Below are 17933 nucleotides of genomic sequence, written 5' to 3' on the forward strand. Positions count from 1 at the left end.
CTTTGCTTTTTGGATATTTTTGAATTCCAAGGCGGTTCAAAAATACCCAAGAAGCAATTGATTTGAAAATTTTGAAAATATTGTTTTCAAAAAGATCGGAAAATTTCACGAATGTTTCATATTTTAACATTGTAAATCGGACCATTAGTTGCTGAGATATCGACGTTAGAAAATGGTGGGTTGTTTGGGTGAGACTTATAAAACATCAATTTTACTGTTTTTAAATCTTTGCATGGCAATATCTCAGCAACTAAGGGTCGTATCAACAAAGTTCAAAAAAGCAAAATATAGAGAATTTTTTCAGATTTTCAAAACTCAAAACAAAACAAACCGGTTGTTGCATTTGAAACGGAATACGTAAACGATTCGAATAGATTTCCGTTTCAGAATTCCGATTGAGTTGACTGGGTTGTAATTGGGTACTAAAGCTCTATGTAAATTTTTATGTACAACGGTAAAAAACACGATTAAAAACCATTTCTGATCACTTTTTTCCATTTTAATGCAAATTTTTGTTTTTGACAAGACAACATTTTTTCGATGGATCAACTATGGTCTCCTTGGAACGAGCTGTCAAGTAGGAGCTTTGCTGTCAAGAAGGACCGCAAGGTTAATTTTTCAAAATTGATTTAAAAATCCATTTTAAACTCTTTGTGGTCGTACAAAGGGTCATTGTACTCAGAAAAATAAGCTTTATCGCTGTAAACAATAATATCAGCAATCTAAGCTTCATTTTAGGACCCAATTACTCGATCAGTCTGATGTTTTAATGCAATAGAGTTATCTACGTGCGCATGTATTGCGTGTACGTACACGAAAAAGATTGAGGTTAAATTTTGTCCGGCCAGCAAAATCAAATGGTGCGCTAGTGTGTGTACGCGGAACGTTATAAAGCTCTATAGGGCTGATGTAAGGCCGATCGGAGCGTTAAATTTTTCAGTGGGTAGACGAACCAATCTGTCAAAATCATATGACAGCTCTCTTGACGGCACTCACTCTCTTCGGCAGCTTCTCTCCGGCACTCAAATTTCCCAGGCAAGCAGCTGGCCGCTGGCCGACGACGTTCTCTTCAGTCTTCGACTGACTTTTGTTGTGATCAGACCTTTTCCGAGAGGCGTTTGTCCCCCTGGAAAGTCCTCTCTCTCGCGGCCAATCGATTTTGGCAAGAGGCAAAAGAAAGAAAAGCAAAAAAAAAGTGTGTGTGCCGTGCAAGTGGAAAAAGAAAGATTTCTGCCGTAAAGCGAGGCTGCTAATTTTCTCCCCGTGCGTTCCTTTTGGTCTCCGTTTCGTTTCGCGTTTTTTTTTCTCTTCCGTTGGTCCTTGTCCGGAACTTTTCGGTTCATTTTGCCCTTCCCCGAATCCGCCCGTCCCTTGGTTGAAAAGGGTGCAAAAATTGCAATTTCCCCAAAAGGTGGAAGAAAATTCGCGTTTTGTTCGTGTTTGCAAGTTGCGTCCCTTTGTCCGGAGGTAGCACTTTGTTCCTCTTGTTCCGATACCCCCGGGTAATCATAGCAGCCCTCACGGTGGCCACAGCCTAAGAAGCATGGCGGAGAATGAAGATATGAGTAACAGTAGTAGTAATAGTAGTAACAGCAGCAGCAGAGAAGACATGCACTTCTTCGAGGGCGTCGAGAAGCTGCTGGAGATCTGGTTCGAGCCCAATCCATCCAACAAGGGTGCCGACCTGCGGAAGATCCCCAGGTGAGTTTGTGTTCCCTCCCCCTAACCCCCCCGAACGCCGACCACCGCACGCAACGCGGAATGCTTCTAGACGGTTCCAATTTTATCAACACACGCTTTGCTCTTGCTTGTGGGATGCACTCAGGATGCAGCTAAAGAGCCAGACAGCCGGGGGGAAAATCGAGAAAATGACCCAGAGAAAGGAGAGCCGGCTCTTCTTGGCGTCGTCGTGCTCTGCTGCTTTGTGCCCTGTCCGGTTAGTAACAGCACCTGAGAGAGGGAGAAAACAGCCACCAAGCTTTGACGAAAATCGGCTCCGGCTCGGGCAGTAGAAGAGCATCATCAGATGTTCGGTGCATGATCTCGCGGGGTAGATTAAATTGCAATATACAAAAGCACTTTTGTCCTTTGTGGGAGATTTTTTTTTTATAAATTTCTATCGGAAAAATACCTGCACCTGAGTCACATTCATGCGAACCACTCGGTTAGGTAATAATTGGAGCTAATTGTCGCCGGTGCAAGCCGGTGTGATCTGATGGATGTCAGTTGTCCATGTGTGGGGAATTCATGTGCTGGGTCCTATCTTATCTCAAAAATCAGCCACTTGTGTAATGCTTGCGCTGTTGCAGAAATGAACAAATTGTTGGAAGTCTAAATTCACTAGAATGTATTGCAACGAGTAAGTTGATTAGAAAATCTTGTCTTCTTTTATTCCATTTTAATGTTTTTAAAATAAACAAACTCGACCCTGAAAAGTTATTAGCGATTGAAAAAGTAATTTTTGTATGAAAAACATTTTTTCACCAACTTTAGGCTCGGGTATCAATGGGTTAATCTTGAAAAATTTCGCTCAAAATTTGCACAGATGTTTAAAATAACCCAAAAAAGCCGTTTCTCGCTTGAGGAGCAGGGGTACTTTTTTCTGGGCACCCTACTGCACACCCGTATCTTCAAGTAAATTGTCATTCAAAGCAATCACTCTAAAAACGAGGAGCGGTCGTGGCTGAATGGTTACGATGTTCGCTTTATAAGCGAATGATCCTGGGTTCGATACCCATCTGCTCCCAACGAGAAAGTTATGGACTCATTAAAATTTGAATTAAATGAAAAACTTGAAGCTTACGGGTTCGATCCCCTGTCCTTAGGATTGGCAAGCAAAAATGCTTTCCCCTTGACCGTGGAGCATTGGTAGCTTGAGGAGGACTGAGACTGATATAGTTGAATCCAAGAATCGGACACAGAATAAAGTTGAATGCAACTTGAATATCAGAACTCAAACAAGATTGCATGCAAGATTGTGCAAGCGCAGTTGAAATTGAATCTAAAAATACCTCGCTAAAAATAGCCTGGACAACTGATAGAATTCATCCAATAAGAGATGAGAAGAATTGAAAGCTTTCCCATTAGAAATTAGAACACACGAAGAATTCGAGCAACAATGCAAAAACGGTCGTTACCACTCGCCTAGGGTGGCTACTCAGACCACTCACCTTCCCAAAACACGTCCAACTCCAAGCGAAACTTACTGGAGGATACCGTGAAGATTTTCCCTCAATACCCTGAAAAAAGATGAGCATCAACATTTCCCGTCTTCCAAATCCCTTTCCTTGTCCCTGGTGCGCGGTGGAGATGGGAGCGGCCGGCAATGGACGGCTGCCATGGTGGTGAGAATCTGGTTCAGGTGAAATTTGTGGAATAGTCCCAATTATCTGCAAGTATACATATCGATTCAGAATTGAATTCTAAGCATTTGCCTGTGCCTGTATAAGGCCATAACAATGAATATTGGCACTCCGATTTCTTGGAGATAATGTGAAATAAACCTTCAAATTTTAGGAAGGCCTTACTTACAGTCCACACTCGGTTATCCGAAGCCTCGATTATCCGATGTTTCGATCATCCAAAGTTCGGTGATCCGACGGTTTTCAGCCTTCGAAAAATCAAATCATGGCAGGAAAATGTTCCACTTCGGATAATCTAATTTTCAAATAATCGATTCACTTTTTTTCGTCTATTTTTCTGATTGTCGAGCATAGCTATGACTCCTAAACTATTCTAAAGCGATTTCTAGATTACTTTTTTCAAAACAACCAATGCATCATGGGTTTTCTATATAGATAGGATCATTTGAAAAAGTAAGCGAGATTTAATAATTTTTAAATTCAAAACGACGGTTATGAAATATTGAAAAAATGCCTTTTGTCGTTTAATAGTCAATCGATTTTTTTTGTTCGTGATTCGATTATTCGAAACCATCAGATAATCAAACTTTAAGATAACCGAGTCTGGACTGTATTTATTTTCTCATTTTAATAAAATTCGAGTGGTTGGTTGTCTGTCACAGTACCAGTGCATTTTCTCATTATCTGATCCCCGCCATGTTGGCCACCATCCTGGATTTAAAATGTTCAAATCACTTTAAAGCGTTTTTGGAGTCATCCAAAAAAGAGTACATTTTTTTTCGTGATTCGATTAGCCAAAGATTTGATTGTCCGAAGTGATTTTTTTCGAGGACTTCGGATAATCGAGTCTGGACTGTACATTTGTTATTTTATGTTTCTCAGTGAGAATTACTGAAATGTAAGCATATTTATTAACATTTTTTTTATATAATATGTATTTTGTTCCACCAAACTGAGATGAGAATCGAAACAAGGTTCAGGCTCTTGACTTTTACAAAATTATACAAACCAAAATTTCCATATATCGAGCCAAACATTTCATTAGGGCACAAAACCAAAACGTGAACATTCGGGATTATTCCACTATTCCATTCATTAGTACACTCCCTACATGCCCTCCAAGAATCAGATTGATAGCAAACTATTTACCATTGAAAAATTCAAAAACACAAAAGGGCACATAACAATTTTCACTCCAAACCAAAAAAAGTTAATATGTGCCCTTTTGTTTTCGTTAATTTTTAGTAGTTGTGGAACTTTTTGTGTTATAAAATGAACTTTTCATACATTCTTAACACTAATTCACTTCAAAACAAAGTTTGGTTTACTTTTCATCAAGCATTTCTGCAGAAAAAACTTCATCAAAAACAATATTTAAAACGGTCCCGCGGCAGCTGTTCAGTACACTTTTGAAGAATTTTTATGTTTCACATAACTTATCTACACTATTCAATCACAAAACTTCACCAATAATCAAAATTTTTATTGAATTCCTCATTATTTCTAACTAAACAAAAGGGCCCGTAAACATCATTCAAAGCAACAATCTGGTGACAGCGCTTTAGTGCCCTTTTAATTCTCTTCGAAATTGCATTTAGAAAGGGCCCATTATGAACAGCAGTTGGAAGGCTGAAAGGGCCTAATAACGATTTTTTTTTAAATTATGATTTTTATTGCGAAAATCAACAAAAATTAAGAAGCATTAAAGCAGAGTTTAGGATAATGATGTAATTTATCGAATCGTCAGTTAAAATGCCATCAGTCAAGCTTCTTTTTTAAATAGGAATTGAAACAAGTTGTCCACTTTTTGCAAGCGATTTTCTCGAATGGCGGTTTTTGGTTTTGTGCCCTAATGAAATGTTTGGCTCGATATTTCCTAAAATGCTATCAAAATATTAAAAAAACGGTATTATTTGAACGATTTTTCTGATCGATTTGGTGTCTTCGGCAAAGTTGTAGTTATTGATGAGAAGAATTTAGGAAGTAATATGTACAGTTTAAGCAAATTACTCCATTTTTTTAACGAAAAAAATTGCAGACAAAAACTAAATTTGGAAAATAAGTTTTTTTTTTTAAATAGGATATGATCAAGCAATATGAAGAAATTAAATATAGAGACGTAAATTTTCTAAAAAGAAGTCTTCCAAAACATTGAAGCTTGTCACGGCGTGTTTTCTAGAAGAAGCTATTACGGAAAAAATAGTCATCGCTATTTTCAAATGTGTCTTTCTCAGCTTTCCAACGATTCTAAGAGCGAAATGTTTTATCGGGAAATTTCTGAGATATCTCTATTTCATTTTTGTTTTGTTTTAAATTCCGTTATTATTTATTGGAAACTTTATACTAACAGTAAAAAAAACTTATCAAATGATGTGTTTCATGTGTCATTTTCTCATCAAAATGTGCAAAATAAGACAAGAAACAACTTTGTAGAAGGTGGCAAATTGCTTAACATTTTGAAAATTTTGTTTTATCTGAGTTTTTGAATATATGGGATTTATGGGATTAAAATCATAAAACCGTGTTAAAATATATTTTTTATAAGAATTATTCGATTATTACATATTTTTTGTAGGAGTTTGTTATGGTTTGGGTTATTTTTGTGTACAAATATCACATGTCTGCTCTGATTCAGCTTGTTCAACCAAAACTTTGGCAGGTTTGTGATTGTTAATGGTATTATAGTATTATAATGAATAACTTTGATATCTTCTTAAGCAAACATTAACCAGGATCATAAATACAAATATGATTGAAAATCGAAAATGTACTACATATTACTGTTGCAAGCTTCAAAAGTCATATTTTTAGGAGTTTAAAATAAAGATAAAATTTTAGGAAATGATTGCTGTTGAAAAAAAACTTAACAGTTGTAATGAAACTCGAGTCTTTCAACTCAGAATGCTGGAAACACCGTCACAAACGTTTTTTTTGTTTGAACAAAAATTAAATATTATTTTAACAAAAAAAAAAAAAAAAAAGAACAAACAGAAACTTCTTTTCCAAACTATTTGAACAAAAATCAAGTTACATGTACAATTTTTTTTACAAAAGATGAGATTTATAAGACTTCTAAAATATTGCTAATTCCTTGATCATTTCATACAAAAAACTAAAACATTCATGCTAATGAAAAGTATTTCTCCTAAAGCTTGCACCAGTAGTTTGCAGTTCAATTTCGAGTATTAATCATGTTTTGTATCAACTGGTTGATGTTTGTTTAAGGAAATATGATATTTATTCATAAAAATCTAGTAATACCCTATCAGTCACAAACCTGCCAAAGTTTCGGTTGAACAAGCTAAATCAGAGCAGACCGGTGTTATTTGTACACAACAGTTATGTAATAATCTATTTGTTCTTGTAAAAATCATATTTTAATTCGGTTTTATGATTTTTATTTCTGAATATAATCGGTTAAAACATCATTTGTCTTATGTTTAGCGGATTGCAAACTTCTACAAAGTTGTTTCTTGACTAATTTTGCACATTTTGATGAGTAAATGACACATGAAACACATCATGACTCAGCGATGACTATTTTTTTCTCCTTAAGGTTGCCCAGAAAACACGCCGTGTTGTACTTACGGTTACTAATACATATAAGTCCTCGGAGATAGATACAAACAGGTAGCATAATGTTTTCTGAGTGTCAGCAAAAATCGTCCAATATTCAGATGACGGACAACATCTCAGATACCGATTTTAATTGTAAAAAACCCCTACATATTTAGCTAAAAAATTTGTTGCAGTATACACACAAAAAAATATTTCTGAATGTTACATCTTTTATGATGTAACACTTTTGCACGTCATTAAACATTTAAATTTAAATGCGATTTGATGTAAATTTGTAACAAATTATACGTAAAAACATGATTTTACGTGTGATTCAATTGTTTACGTCGCATCTCAAGTTTACATCAACTGAGTTTACATGTGATTCATTTCTTCCGTGTCGAGTAAATTCACATATTTTTTTCTGTGTACGAAAAAGAAATGGCATAATGCCGCAGCACAGATCATCACTTTACAATCATTGATTTTTTGTTAGGCGCACTAGTTGTTGCAATTGAATAGGATCTGTCCTTACTGTACATGTATGAAGAATTTAAAAGTTTTTTTTAAATATCAGCTCGAGCAAAGAAAATCGAGCAATTCGTTCTATTGGCTAGTGTTTGAAAAATTTGTAAAGTCACCAGAGTCTAAAACTCCAATCCGGTTTTAACTTTGGTTTTCCCATTTTCCAATCTACCCCGCAGGCAACTAGAACAAAAAAAAACTAACTTTTAGTGACGACGTAAATTGATTTCCATCCTTTTGTGTATAATTTTCATCGGGTTTTTTTTCAGTTTGAAGGGAGGTGGGACGTCGAGCGGAATGATAGTTGCACAGCAAAAAAGGTAGTAGTTTAGCTGCGTTTATTTGACTTGAGTGTAAAATAAATGTTTGCATTATCTGTATGTAATATTACATACAGCAATGTGTACCTCATCTGTATGGGAAACCTACTTGATCGAAATGTCAAGCTAATATTGGAGATCTTACTTTACACTCTTAACGGCCTCGTAGTCGTGCATCTTGTTGGTTGTAATAATTTCTAAATTTTTTAACACAAAGGTGTAGTGCATACTTTTGCACGTAATTATACCATCCGACTTTTTTCAGTGTGGTTGGACGCGGGGGACGATAAAAATAGTTCACTGCATAGTTGATGTGCAGAGAAATTGAGTGAAATGTAGCAAAAACAAGCAAAAAAAAGGGCAGCCTTTTGTTGCCACTTCGGGCCCCCATTGTGTTCGGTTAGAACGCGATAATTGAATGGGGTTACGTAACGTCACTCTGCTCGAGACTTGGGATGCCATAATGGACGGCACATCATCTCATTTCCGTCGCGGGGCGGTTCATTTATGGTTTGTGGCTTTGGCTATAGTAAAATTTACCCCCCCCCCCTTAGGTTTGGGTTGTTGGGAGCTGGGGTGGTTTCACCTTGAGGATAACACCTTCCTACCGGCTTTTCGCGACAGAGTCTCGGCCGATGGCAATGAAATCGAGAGTTGCGCGCGTGTGTGGTTTCTTGAACTTACACACTTTATTATTATAATACAGAGAAACAGTGGTTTTATCGAGAGAGGGAGAGTGTGTTGCGGTGAGAGAGTTACTCAAATGTTATTCTCAGTTTGGTTTGTGAGCTATAAATTTTAATGTCGAGCGAAATGTTATTTTCGCTACTCTCAGCTGTTATTATTGGAGAATTGAAAAATAACAATATTTTCTGTTAAATCAATATGTTTTTTTTGTATCTAAAATACCACAACATGTCCCCGACAGAATCACATTTTGTACATTAAATTCATCAATTTATTTTGCCTAAATTGTAAAACTGATCGATTTCAATCAACTGGTCAAAGTTTGGAGCCGGCTTCGAGCTTGTTCTAGAGCCTATTTTATTTTGCTGATGTCATGTGTTTCGTATAAAAAAAAAAAAAAATGAGCAACGCAGCGTTTGTTGTCATACAATCCGAGCAGCTTTGTTTTATTTTTACTTTTAGTTCTTCTATGCAAAACGCTTTACTAGGAACGGAATCGAACCGAAACGGTTTCGTTTTTTATTTGCGTTTTGCGAATGTATGCAACTTTTGTGAGTGTTTTCAGCGTTGAGTAGCTCGCAGAGTAAATATAAGCATTGAAAAATGGTATCGAAAATAGCATGCAAAACATGCACGCCGCAAGGTTTGTTTGGTGATGATTTGAAAAGTGAAAGCTGCCATAAATTTCGTCGCCATAATGGCGGACGATGCGTTATGTCACTTTTGGTTGAAAACAAATTAGAAATTATAATCCAATTAAAATCTTTTACAATAACTTTTAACACATTTTTAGTTGAATAAATAATTATAACAAATAAATTAGATTTTCTTCAACATTATAGCAACTTTCTCACTTCCATAATTGCTAACTTGCCAAGTTCGCGTCTTATCGCGTGAGTTCATCACCATATGTGCAGGCACTCACTTTGGCTCGACGACGACGACGATCCAGCTGTGGAAATATTCCAAAAAAAAGAGCATACGAAGCAGTCGACCAAGAGAGAATCGAACCTTCTAGAAGGTCTCGCCACGCCGTACCGTGTTGGGGACCGGTCGTCACGTGTTTGGTCGCGTTTGAACGATGGGCATTCATATGGGAAGGAGCAGAGGGAATGAGAGAGCTTGCATTTAAATTTGGAATGCAATTTCAGAAGGTTTTAGATCTGGACGGCACGGAAAAGGTCAACCTCCTAAATCAGACTCGAATTTGTTCCACTTGAATCAATATTTCGCCCTTTTAACCCCCCGATTCAAACGGCAACCCAAAAAACGATCTTTGAACTCAGCTGTGCCGGAATAGCGGAGTCTCGTGCCGGCAGAACCGGTTCACACAACTCACAACAACGAAAAAAAAGGCAAGCAGGCAGGAACTTTGCGTCAAGGCATAACTCATCAAAAGGCAAAATTCGTGCCCGGGACGGGTTTGATCAAAATGAATTTTGTCGAATGCTGACCAGCGCAAAAAAAGAGGTTCAGTGGAACAAAAAAAAATAAGCTTCTCGAAGCTTTTGGAAACTGTGACGTCGTCATGGTCGCGTTTTGGAGCGATAAGGTGGGTTGGGTTTCTTCAACCGTGCGATACGACTTGTGGTTTCAAAGGTAGAGAAAATTATTTAAATTTTACAGTCTACAAATTTATAACACAATTTCGGAACACTTATGTGGTAATTTGTTAAAGGTTTGTTCAAATATTACGTCCAGAGATTTTCGGGATTTCAACTCCTCTATCCTCCTGTCACGCACTTTTCCTATACATTTAACATGGGCTGTCCCAAACCTCAGAACTCCCCCCCTCTCCCTATTCATGGATGTTATTTTTAAACGAACCCTTGTCCTTACTTGTGTGATGTTATTGTATCTCCAACACTTACCAAACACTAAAAAACTGAAACTGAAAATACCACAAAAAATCAGACTATTCACAAAACCAGAGTTACCCTTAGAATTTGTTGGTTTTAGCGGCGAGAAAACAGTATTTTTCTTCAAATAAATAACTTCATAACTTCATTGGAAATAGACTTCCAATGAAAATACTTTTATTTTTTTGTAATATTTTGAAGTAAAGGTATTTTTAAAAATATTTTTTATAAATAACAATACTATAATTAATTTTAATACGACTATTTCGGTAAAATCTGACACAAATTTCAGAATAAAGAGCATGAAATTTAGGTGGATATGTCGACTAAGAGTCATGACCTTCGCTGACTTAGTTTTTCGTCCTTTATATCTTCTTCTATGATTCTTAGTCGACCTATCCACCTAAAATTTCATCATCTTTATTATAAAATTTGCGTCAGATTTCTCCGAAATAGGGGAAATATACCCTTTCCAATCTAACACTTATCTTCGTCATATGGAGAGTTTCATGCTCGATCAAAGCTCCAAAAATACTATTTAGGCTACAAACTTACCAACAACAGCACCGCCTCGAGTAAGCACGCAAATGTATGCTACTTACTGGCCAAAAGGATCAAATTTAATGCACTTTTGATCATAATTTCTATTCTGCGAGACCATTTCCCATCATTTTGTTGACACACACAGTGACACACGCGAGAAACCCTCAAACGCTTAATGAATATCTCCAAAATCAACTTTTCACTTCAGCTTACTTTTTCACGGCGCTTTCGATACAAAACTGCCCCCAACTTTCGGCAATATGTTCTTCTGCACATTAGTTAGTCATTCACTTGAAAAATAATCCTGAAACATGTAAATAATTAGCAAGCGCCATAAAAAAAACAAACGCGCAAAGTATTTTGATGTTTGACTTTTGACTACCCATTCCCATCAGTTTTGGCAGCACTAAGCAGACCCAAAAGAGCGCTGGAAGTAAAAAAAAACTAAGCTGAAAATAGAAAAATGGACGTTGCCCAATGCATTCTCGTTTGATTAGAATACATTTTGGAAATATTTTTTTGAAATGCTTGTTAAAGGAATAGAATAACTTTTAGGAAAAGTGAAAATAAACAGAAATGTTCACAAAAAGTTGCTCTACTCGTTGGTGTACTTGGTTTTAGCAAATTTCAAGGAACACTCCAGATTATCCAGCATCATTCAAACACGACCGCTTATTAGGCTTAAAATGGGTATATTTCCCCTAGTCCGATTAAAATTAATTCGCATCATCGCATCACCACGTGGACACTTTTTGAAAATCTCAGAAACCTCCCCCCCCCTTGTGGTCAATTTTCATGCAAAATAAATATAGACAATCGTTGATCTATCCCCTCCCCCTCCCCCCTTAAGGTGTCCACGAGGTTTTATGGATGGACCCCAACATGGGTATCATACAAAGTTAAATTTCTTATGAATTTTCACTTTTGGAGTTTTGATTGCAAAATACTATTTTTTGTTTTAAAATTTAAATTGTCAAAATTTCATGAAAAATGCGTTATTTTGAAAAAATAGTTTTGTCAAATATTGAGTGTTTCATAAAGTATTCATAAAAAATAAGCGAAAATACACGCTCAATACCGCTTAGTTTGATATCCTTATTGCAAATTATAAAAAATGGGTAATTTGAGGATATTTGAGTATATTACAAAAACACTTGAAAAAATTGAAAACGCATTCAAAATTTCGTGAAAAATTAGATTTTTTTCCCCATTTTCGTCATAGGCGCGCGGTGCGTCAGAAAATTCAGTTTTTATTTTCAAAAAATCGAAACACGAAAAATTGAAAACAAAACTTCCACCGTTTTTTTATATATAACGAAATTTTTTCCCAAGAATCTAATAGAAATATTTTCAGCACAGGGTCACTAGACCTTCAAAACAGCATTTTAATTTTTCATTCGACCTTTTCTAATGTTAGGCTAGATATTTGAAGCTTTTGACTATTTTTCCTTGAAAGCCTATCAATTCCATTTTGTTAGCGTAAAAGACAGCTGAAATCGGTTTCGGAGTTATGATTTTATTTTCTTGGAAAATGTGGTTTTTGCGATATTCGACTAAAATGGAAATTTTTTGGACCATCCTAACGCGGCGTAGGTCACCCTGAATGGCCAAACAAAAAAAAATCGAATCTCATTATTCCGGCCAAGACCCCCCAGGAAAATTTTGAGCCCGATGGGAGAACTTTTTTTTTGAAATTTCGAAAAATACGGTTTTGTTTGAAAATTTGAGTGTATATTTTACAAAAATCTCTAGTAAAGGGAAAATGCATTTAAAATTTCGCATTGATTGATACTCATTTTGCAAATTATAAAAATCTGAGCATTTTCTTAAAAACACGGAATTTTATGAAAATTAAAGTACAGTGCTTGTTTGGTAACTGGGCTGAGAACGTAGCCCAGTCACCGAATGTTGCTCGCTAACTGGGCTGAACGAAAAATAACGAGGGGGCCACCGCTGCATAATATTTTTCTGATGAAATATAAAAATAAAAGTCACCCAATTTTGGTTACAATGCTTACTTTTCGTGTTTTTTTCAATTCTGAATTGAAATTTAATTATAGTTTGAAAAAGTGTTTTTATTTATTGAACATAATATTTGCATCCATTAATCCCTCGGTAATTTCGGTTTGTTTTGGTATTTTGAAGTTTGTCTGCTTTTTAAGTGGGCTACAGCCCAGTTATCGAGCGCCCAGTTAAAAACTAGCCCAGTTAAACAACGCCTTGTTACCGAACAACTACTGTATTCAACAAAAACACTAATAAGGCAGTTGCAAATATTTTTTGAAGTTTATATCCCTCGACTGTGACCGACATAAACTTTTAAAAATATTTGCAAGGGCCTCAAGTAAAATTTCGTATCGTTTGATACGCATAAAGGTGTATTCACATTATACCGCATCCGCAGCCGCAGCCGCATCCGCACAAAATTTGACAGTACGGACGCACAGTGCGGACGCGATTTCTCCAATGCATTTCATATACAGCCATTCACACTGTTCCGCATCCGTATGCGGATCCGTACTGCGGATACGGATGCGGAACAGTGTGAATGGCTGTATATGAAATGCATTGGAGAAATCGCGTCCGCACTGTGCGTCCGTACTGTCAAATTTTGTGCGGATGCGGCTGCGGCTGCGGATGCGGTATAATGTGAATACACCTTAAAGCTTTCTAGGCCCAGTGAAAAAAAAGAATTTAACCCAAAAATTAAGAACTTCTCGTCACATTGTCACACATCGTCACACTCGTACAATGATCGAGCTCGAGCTGTCACAGCTAACGTTGCCAGATTATTTTATGGGAAATCTGTATTTTTTTTAAAATAAATCTGTATTTTATCTGTATCATGTCAAATTCGAAACCATAGAAGATTTTTTTAGACTTTTCACAACAGATTTAAGCTTTTTAATCATATTATAGCATAATTTCAATTACTGAATTATTGAAAATTTCAAATTAAATCATTTTTAAAAAATCTGTATATACAGATTTTTTGTGATTTTTGGGATCAAAAAATCTGTATTATACAGATTTATCTGTATATCTGGCATGGCTGGTCACAGCCCTGCGAAGTATGTTGACTTACATATCGGGCGGCTAGAAGTCGCCTGACAAAAAAAAAACTTTTGCGAAGTATGTTGACTTACATACCGGGCGGCTAGAAGTCGCCTGACAAAAAAAAAACTCTTGCTAAAAAGAGATAGGAAATCTGATGCGAACAAACGTTCAGCTGCCATGTAAGCATAATTTGAAAGCGTTGGTAAATTTCTGACAAGAAATCTTTTTAATTTCTACCAGAGTTTTTTTTTGTAAATAACTAAAATTTTTTAAAACTTTGGGGTTTAAAAAACAAACAGTCGTTTTCCCCACCCAAAATTTTTTAAAACCACCGTATTTTTCTAAAATATTAAAATAAGTATAATTTAAAATTATACAAATTTTAAAATTTTAGAAAAATGCGGTGGTTTTTGAAAATTTTAGTATTTTACAAAAAAAGAACTCTGGAAAAATTAAAAAGATTTCCATATTGTAAATTACGAAAATGTGAGTTGTTTCTTTTATTTTCTTTTGTGAAAATGTTTGAGTATTTTTTCGGCTGAGTACGGATTTTGAATAGTTTACAGATCAAGTCAGGAGCAACATTTGAAAAGGGCGCAAAGCATTTTGACAGCTTGGTTTGCAGCTTGAACTGTATTTCGCAACTTTTTCACAAATTTTTAAGTGTTAAGCAATAGCTGGCCTCCCCATCTACCATTTAGCAATTCAGGTTCTATAGGGAAGCGTTCTTTTATCACGTAACGCAAAAAAAAAAAATATGTGGACCCCCTCTCCTCCTCGTAACAAAATTTTCATGCCAATTTCAAAGAAATTATAAAACAAATAATAAAAGAACGCTCCCCAAAAAAAGTTGTCTATGGCCTGGGTTTTTGGAAAACAGTCCATGCTTCCAAAATTTAATTTTCATGTTGAATTTTTTTAGTTTCTAAAAAATATAGCTGAATAAAAAAAATAAAAAATGTGTGCAGTTTTTATTCAAAATAAAAAAAATACAGCCATTAAAATCTCTTGAAATCGATATGCATTCCAGGAATAACCTGGGATAATTATTAGAAAATATGGAAATAATAGCCACACAATCTAACCCTTTCCCTATTCTTTCTTCTTTAACCTTTCCAGACCGATGTGGGAAGCACTGTTGAAGACGGTCCGCTGCGAGATCATCAGTTTCACCCGAAATGAACAGATTGACGCGTATGTCTTGAGGTGAGTAACTTTTTTTTTAGCATTTTGAAGACCAATCGAGCGCTGTCGGGATCAAAGAGTGGTATTTCAAACAGGCTGAAAATGCCAAAATCATGTTCGCCTTGAAAGGGTGTCGTCCGCACGGAGATGTTCCACCAGCCTTTTACGGGTCAATGTGAATGCCAAGGACGACGCCTCCACCCAGAATCACAAAGTATGTTTGCAGCGGAAAATCATTGTCGAATCGTGTAGCAATGGTAGTGGCTCCCCGGGGCAACATTTCAGATTGTTTGAACAAACACAAACAATGCAAATAATATGAACCTGCTGGTGGTGTTGTACCGCGCCGTACAGATCAACCCTCATTGCACAGCCATCACAGCTTTTTTTCCGAGAAGGAAGGTGGCGTACAATGTTTGCCAAAGGTGGTTCAGTTCGGAGCACCTGACGCTTCTCGGAAGGATTCGAAGCGGGGTTGAGTTCGCCGCTCAAATCACTAATGTTTGAATATTCATGCCGTCAAAGTCAGACGGAGAACTTGATTATCGAGAGGCAAACAAACTTTTCAAATCAGCTGTTTCTTTTCGGGGTTGGCGGGTGACGATGACGGAGGTATATTTTGCCGCACACGCGGTTATAAATAAACATTTTCGCCGAGGCATTATTCGCAGAAATTCCTTGCCTATCCCAAGCAAAAACAGAAGAATTGTGTTGTGTTTTGTTTGGCGAACCGAAAATAACAGTGTCGCCTTCCGGTCCCACTGTGAGATAATAATTCGTTGACCTTTGCAGTTTGTGCCTTCCTTTGATGCTGATCCCTGAGATTGTACACAACTCTTCAAACAGTCCCATTTAACTGACTTCAATATTGCATAATTGATAAGGCAATCGCCCTTTCTAGCAAAACTCTCCCGTTACTATCAGCCGACTTCGCGGAGCTGTTTGTACTGATAAGCCTTGAGACCCCCAGTTGTCACGTCTCCCGTCCTGTTTTTGTTGAACGATTTTGAAATTGGAACTGACTCAGCTTACAGCCTCAGCTTCGATGGCGCAGGCTGTTGACACATTCCAAGAAGGATAAATAAAACATCACACTATCAGATTGGTGGCGACTTCGAATCGTATTCGTTGCAGTGAATACATTTTTCCATTTTCTGCGACGGCCTTGGATGCGTGTCGATGAATATGCTATTTCATGTTTAATACTTGAAGCAAAGAATGCATAAACCAGAGCAATCAATTCGCTGTCCGTCATGCTTTTACGTGGAAGCCAGTTGGAATAGTTTCTTTGTTGATTTGATGCGATCCCGACTGAGACTTTGATTTCATGTCAAATAAGAACAAAACACGCTACTTAAACCGCTTTAACTGGTTGGCGTATTCCTCAAAATCATATTGTTATTATATTCAAATAGAAACAACCGCTCCTTATGGCCTATCTACATTCACTTTACTTAGAAATTAGCTTAGAAATTTGAATCAATTGAAATAAATCTGCTCTTCTACAATAAAAAAATTATCATTGGAAAGGTTAATCGATTACTTTTCTAACGATAAGGCGCATGATGAGTCCGTATGGATTTTTTTATATAAATATCTTAGATCCGGCTTCAACACAGTGTGTAATTAGGGTTGTCAGATCTTCAAAATTTTTGTTCATTCGAAGGCCTTTTGAACAGCAAAACCAACTTTCGACAGTGAAATTTTCGAGGAAGGTCACTTCTTATACAATCATTCACTTTTGGGTGGACACAACTTGAAAACAAAAACGTATGGTAATGTGTTTCCAAACTTCTGGCCCCCCTGTAGATTCATTATCTAGAGTTTCATATGTTTACAAGACCTTCTAAAAAAATCCAAATCGGCTCAAAATGTTGGTGAAGACTTGTTAAACCGGTCCCCTTTGCAAGACGTATAAGCCGATTTCAAAAGTTTATTTTGAATCGAACGTTTTTGTGTTTTTCATGTAAAAATTGGCCATTTTTGATATTTGTTTTGTAATAAAATATATAAAATATTGAGATTTTCTACATGTAGTAGCCCCTTAACCGAAAAATGCACAATCATTACCAGTCATTTGAGAAGTACCTATTTTGATTCTCAGATCACATGAAAAATATTGTAATTTGATGTAAAATTCAGGGAAAATTAATCTCGGGAGAAATCCTGTACACAGCAAATAAAGTAGTAATCCAGCTGCGCGTGGGTGTAAAATAAATTTTGCATTATTTTATGAAATTCTGTGTAATAGGGGACACAATCAAACACGTATCACGTATCAAACACATATGGAGAGTTTGAGGCTTGATTAAAGCTCCAAAAATACTATTTAGGCTATAAACTTACCAGCAACAGCACCGCCTCAAGTAAGCACGCAAATTTATTGCATTTACTGGCCAAAAAGATCAAATTTAATGCACTTTTGATCATAATTTATATTTTGCGAGACCATATCTCATCATTTTGGTGGCACACGCATCCACACGCAAGATGAGAGGTTAACTGCTTAACGAAAGTCGCCATCAATATCTGTTAACATGCGCTAACGATTTCAAAGCGCTTAAGATATAAAATTGCTTCCAACTACCGGCAACATATTCTTTTGCACATTAGTTAGTCACTCACTTGAAAAATTATCCCGAAAAAGGCAAATAATTAGCAAGCCCATCAAAAAAACAAACGCGCCAAGTCGTTTGACGTTTCAATTTTGAATATCCATTCCAATCGAAGGCTGACGAAAACCGAGCGAGGAGCGAAGGCAAATAAAGAACAAAGGGTGGCCACCAACACCACCAACATGCTGGTGCAGCGCCTGTTGGAGTGAGCAAGTGCTGCCA

At 36.6% G+C, this 17933-nt stretch overlaps 1 protein-coding gene across 2 annotated transcripts in view; it reads left to right on the forward strand.

Annotated features, from left to right (window-relative positions):
- Nucleotides 1-1067: 1067 nt before the first annotated feature.
- Nucleotides 1068-17933, forward strand: part of LOC6037126 (S-adenosylmethionine decarboxylase proenzyme) — a 40372-nt gene continuing 23506 nt past the window's right edge. For both annotated transcript variants that reach the window (XM_038250155.1, XM_038250156.1), the window contains exons 1-2: nt 1068-1701; nt 15031-15117. In XM_038250155.1, coding sequence (XP_038106083.1) covers nt 1544-1701; nt 15031-15117 — 245 coding nt within the window. In that variant the 5' untranslated portion in view covers nt 1068-1543. The remainder of the gene's footprint in view (nt 1702-15030; nt 15118-17933) is intronic.

The sequence above is a fragment of the Culex quinquefasciatus genome, chromosome 2, assembly GCF_015732765.1.
Source record: "Culex quinquefasciatus strain JHB chromosome 2, VPISU_Cqui_1.0_pri_paternal, whole genome shotgun sequence".
Classification (NCBI taxonomy): domain Eukaryota; kingdom Metazoa; phylum Arthropoda; class Insecta; order Diptera; family Culicidae; genus Culex; species Culex quinquefasciatus.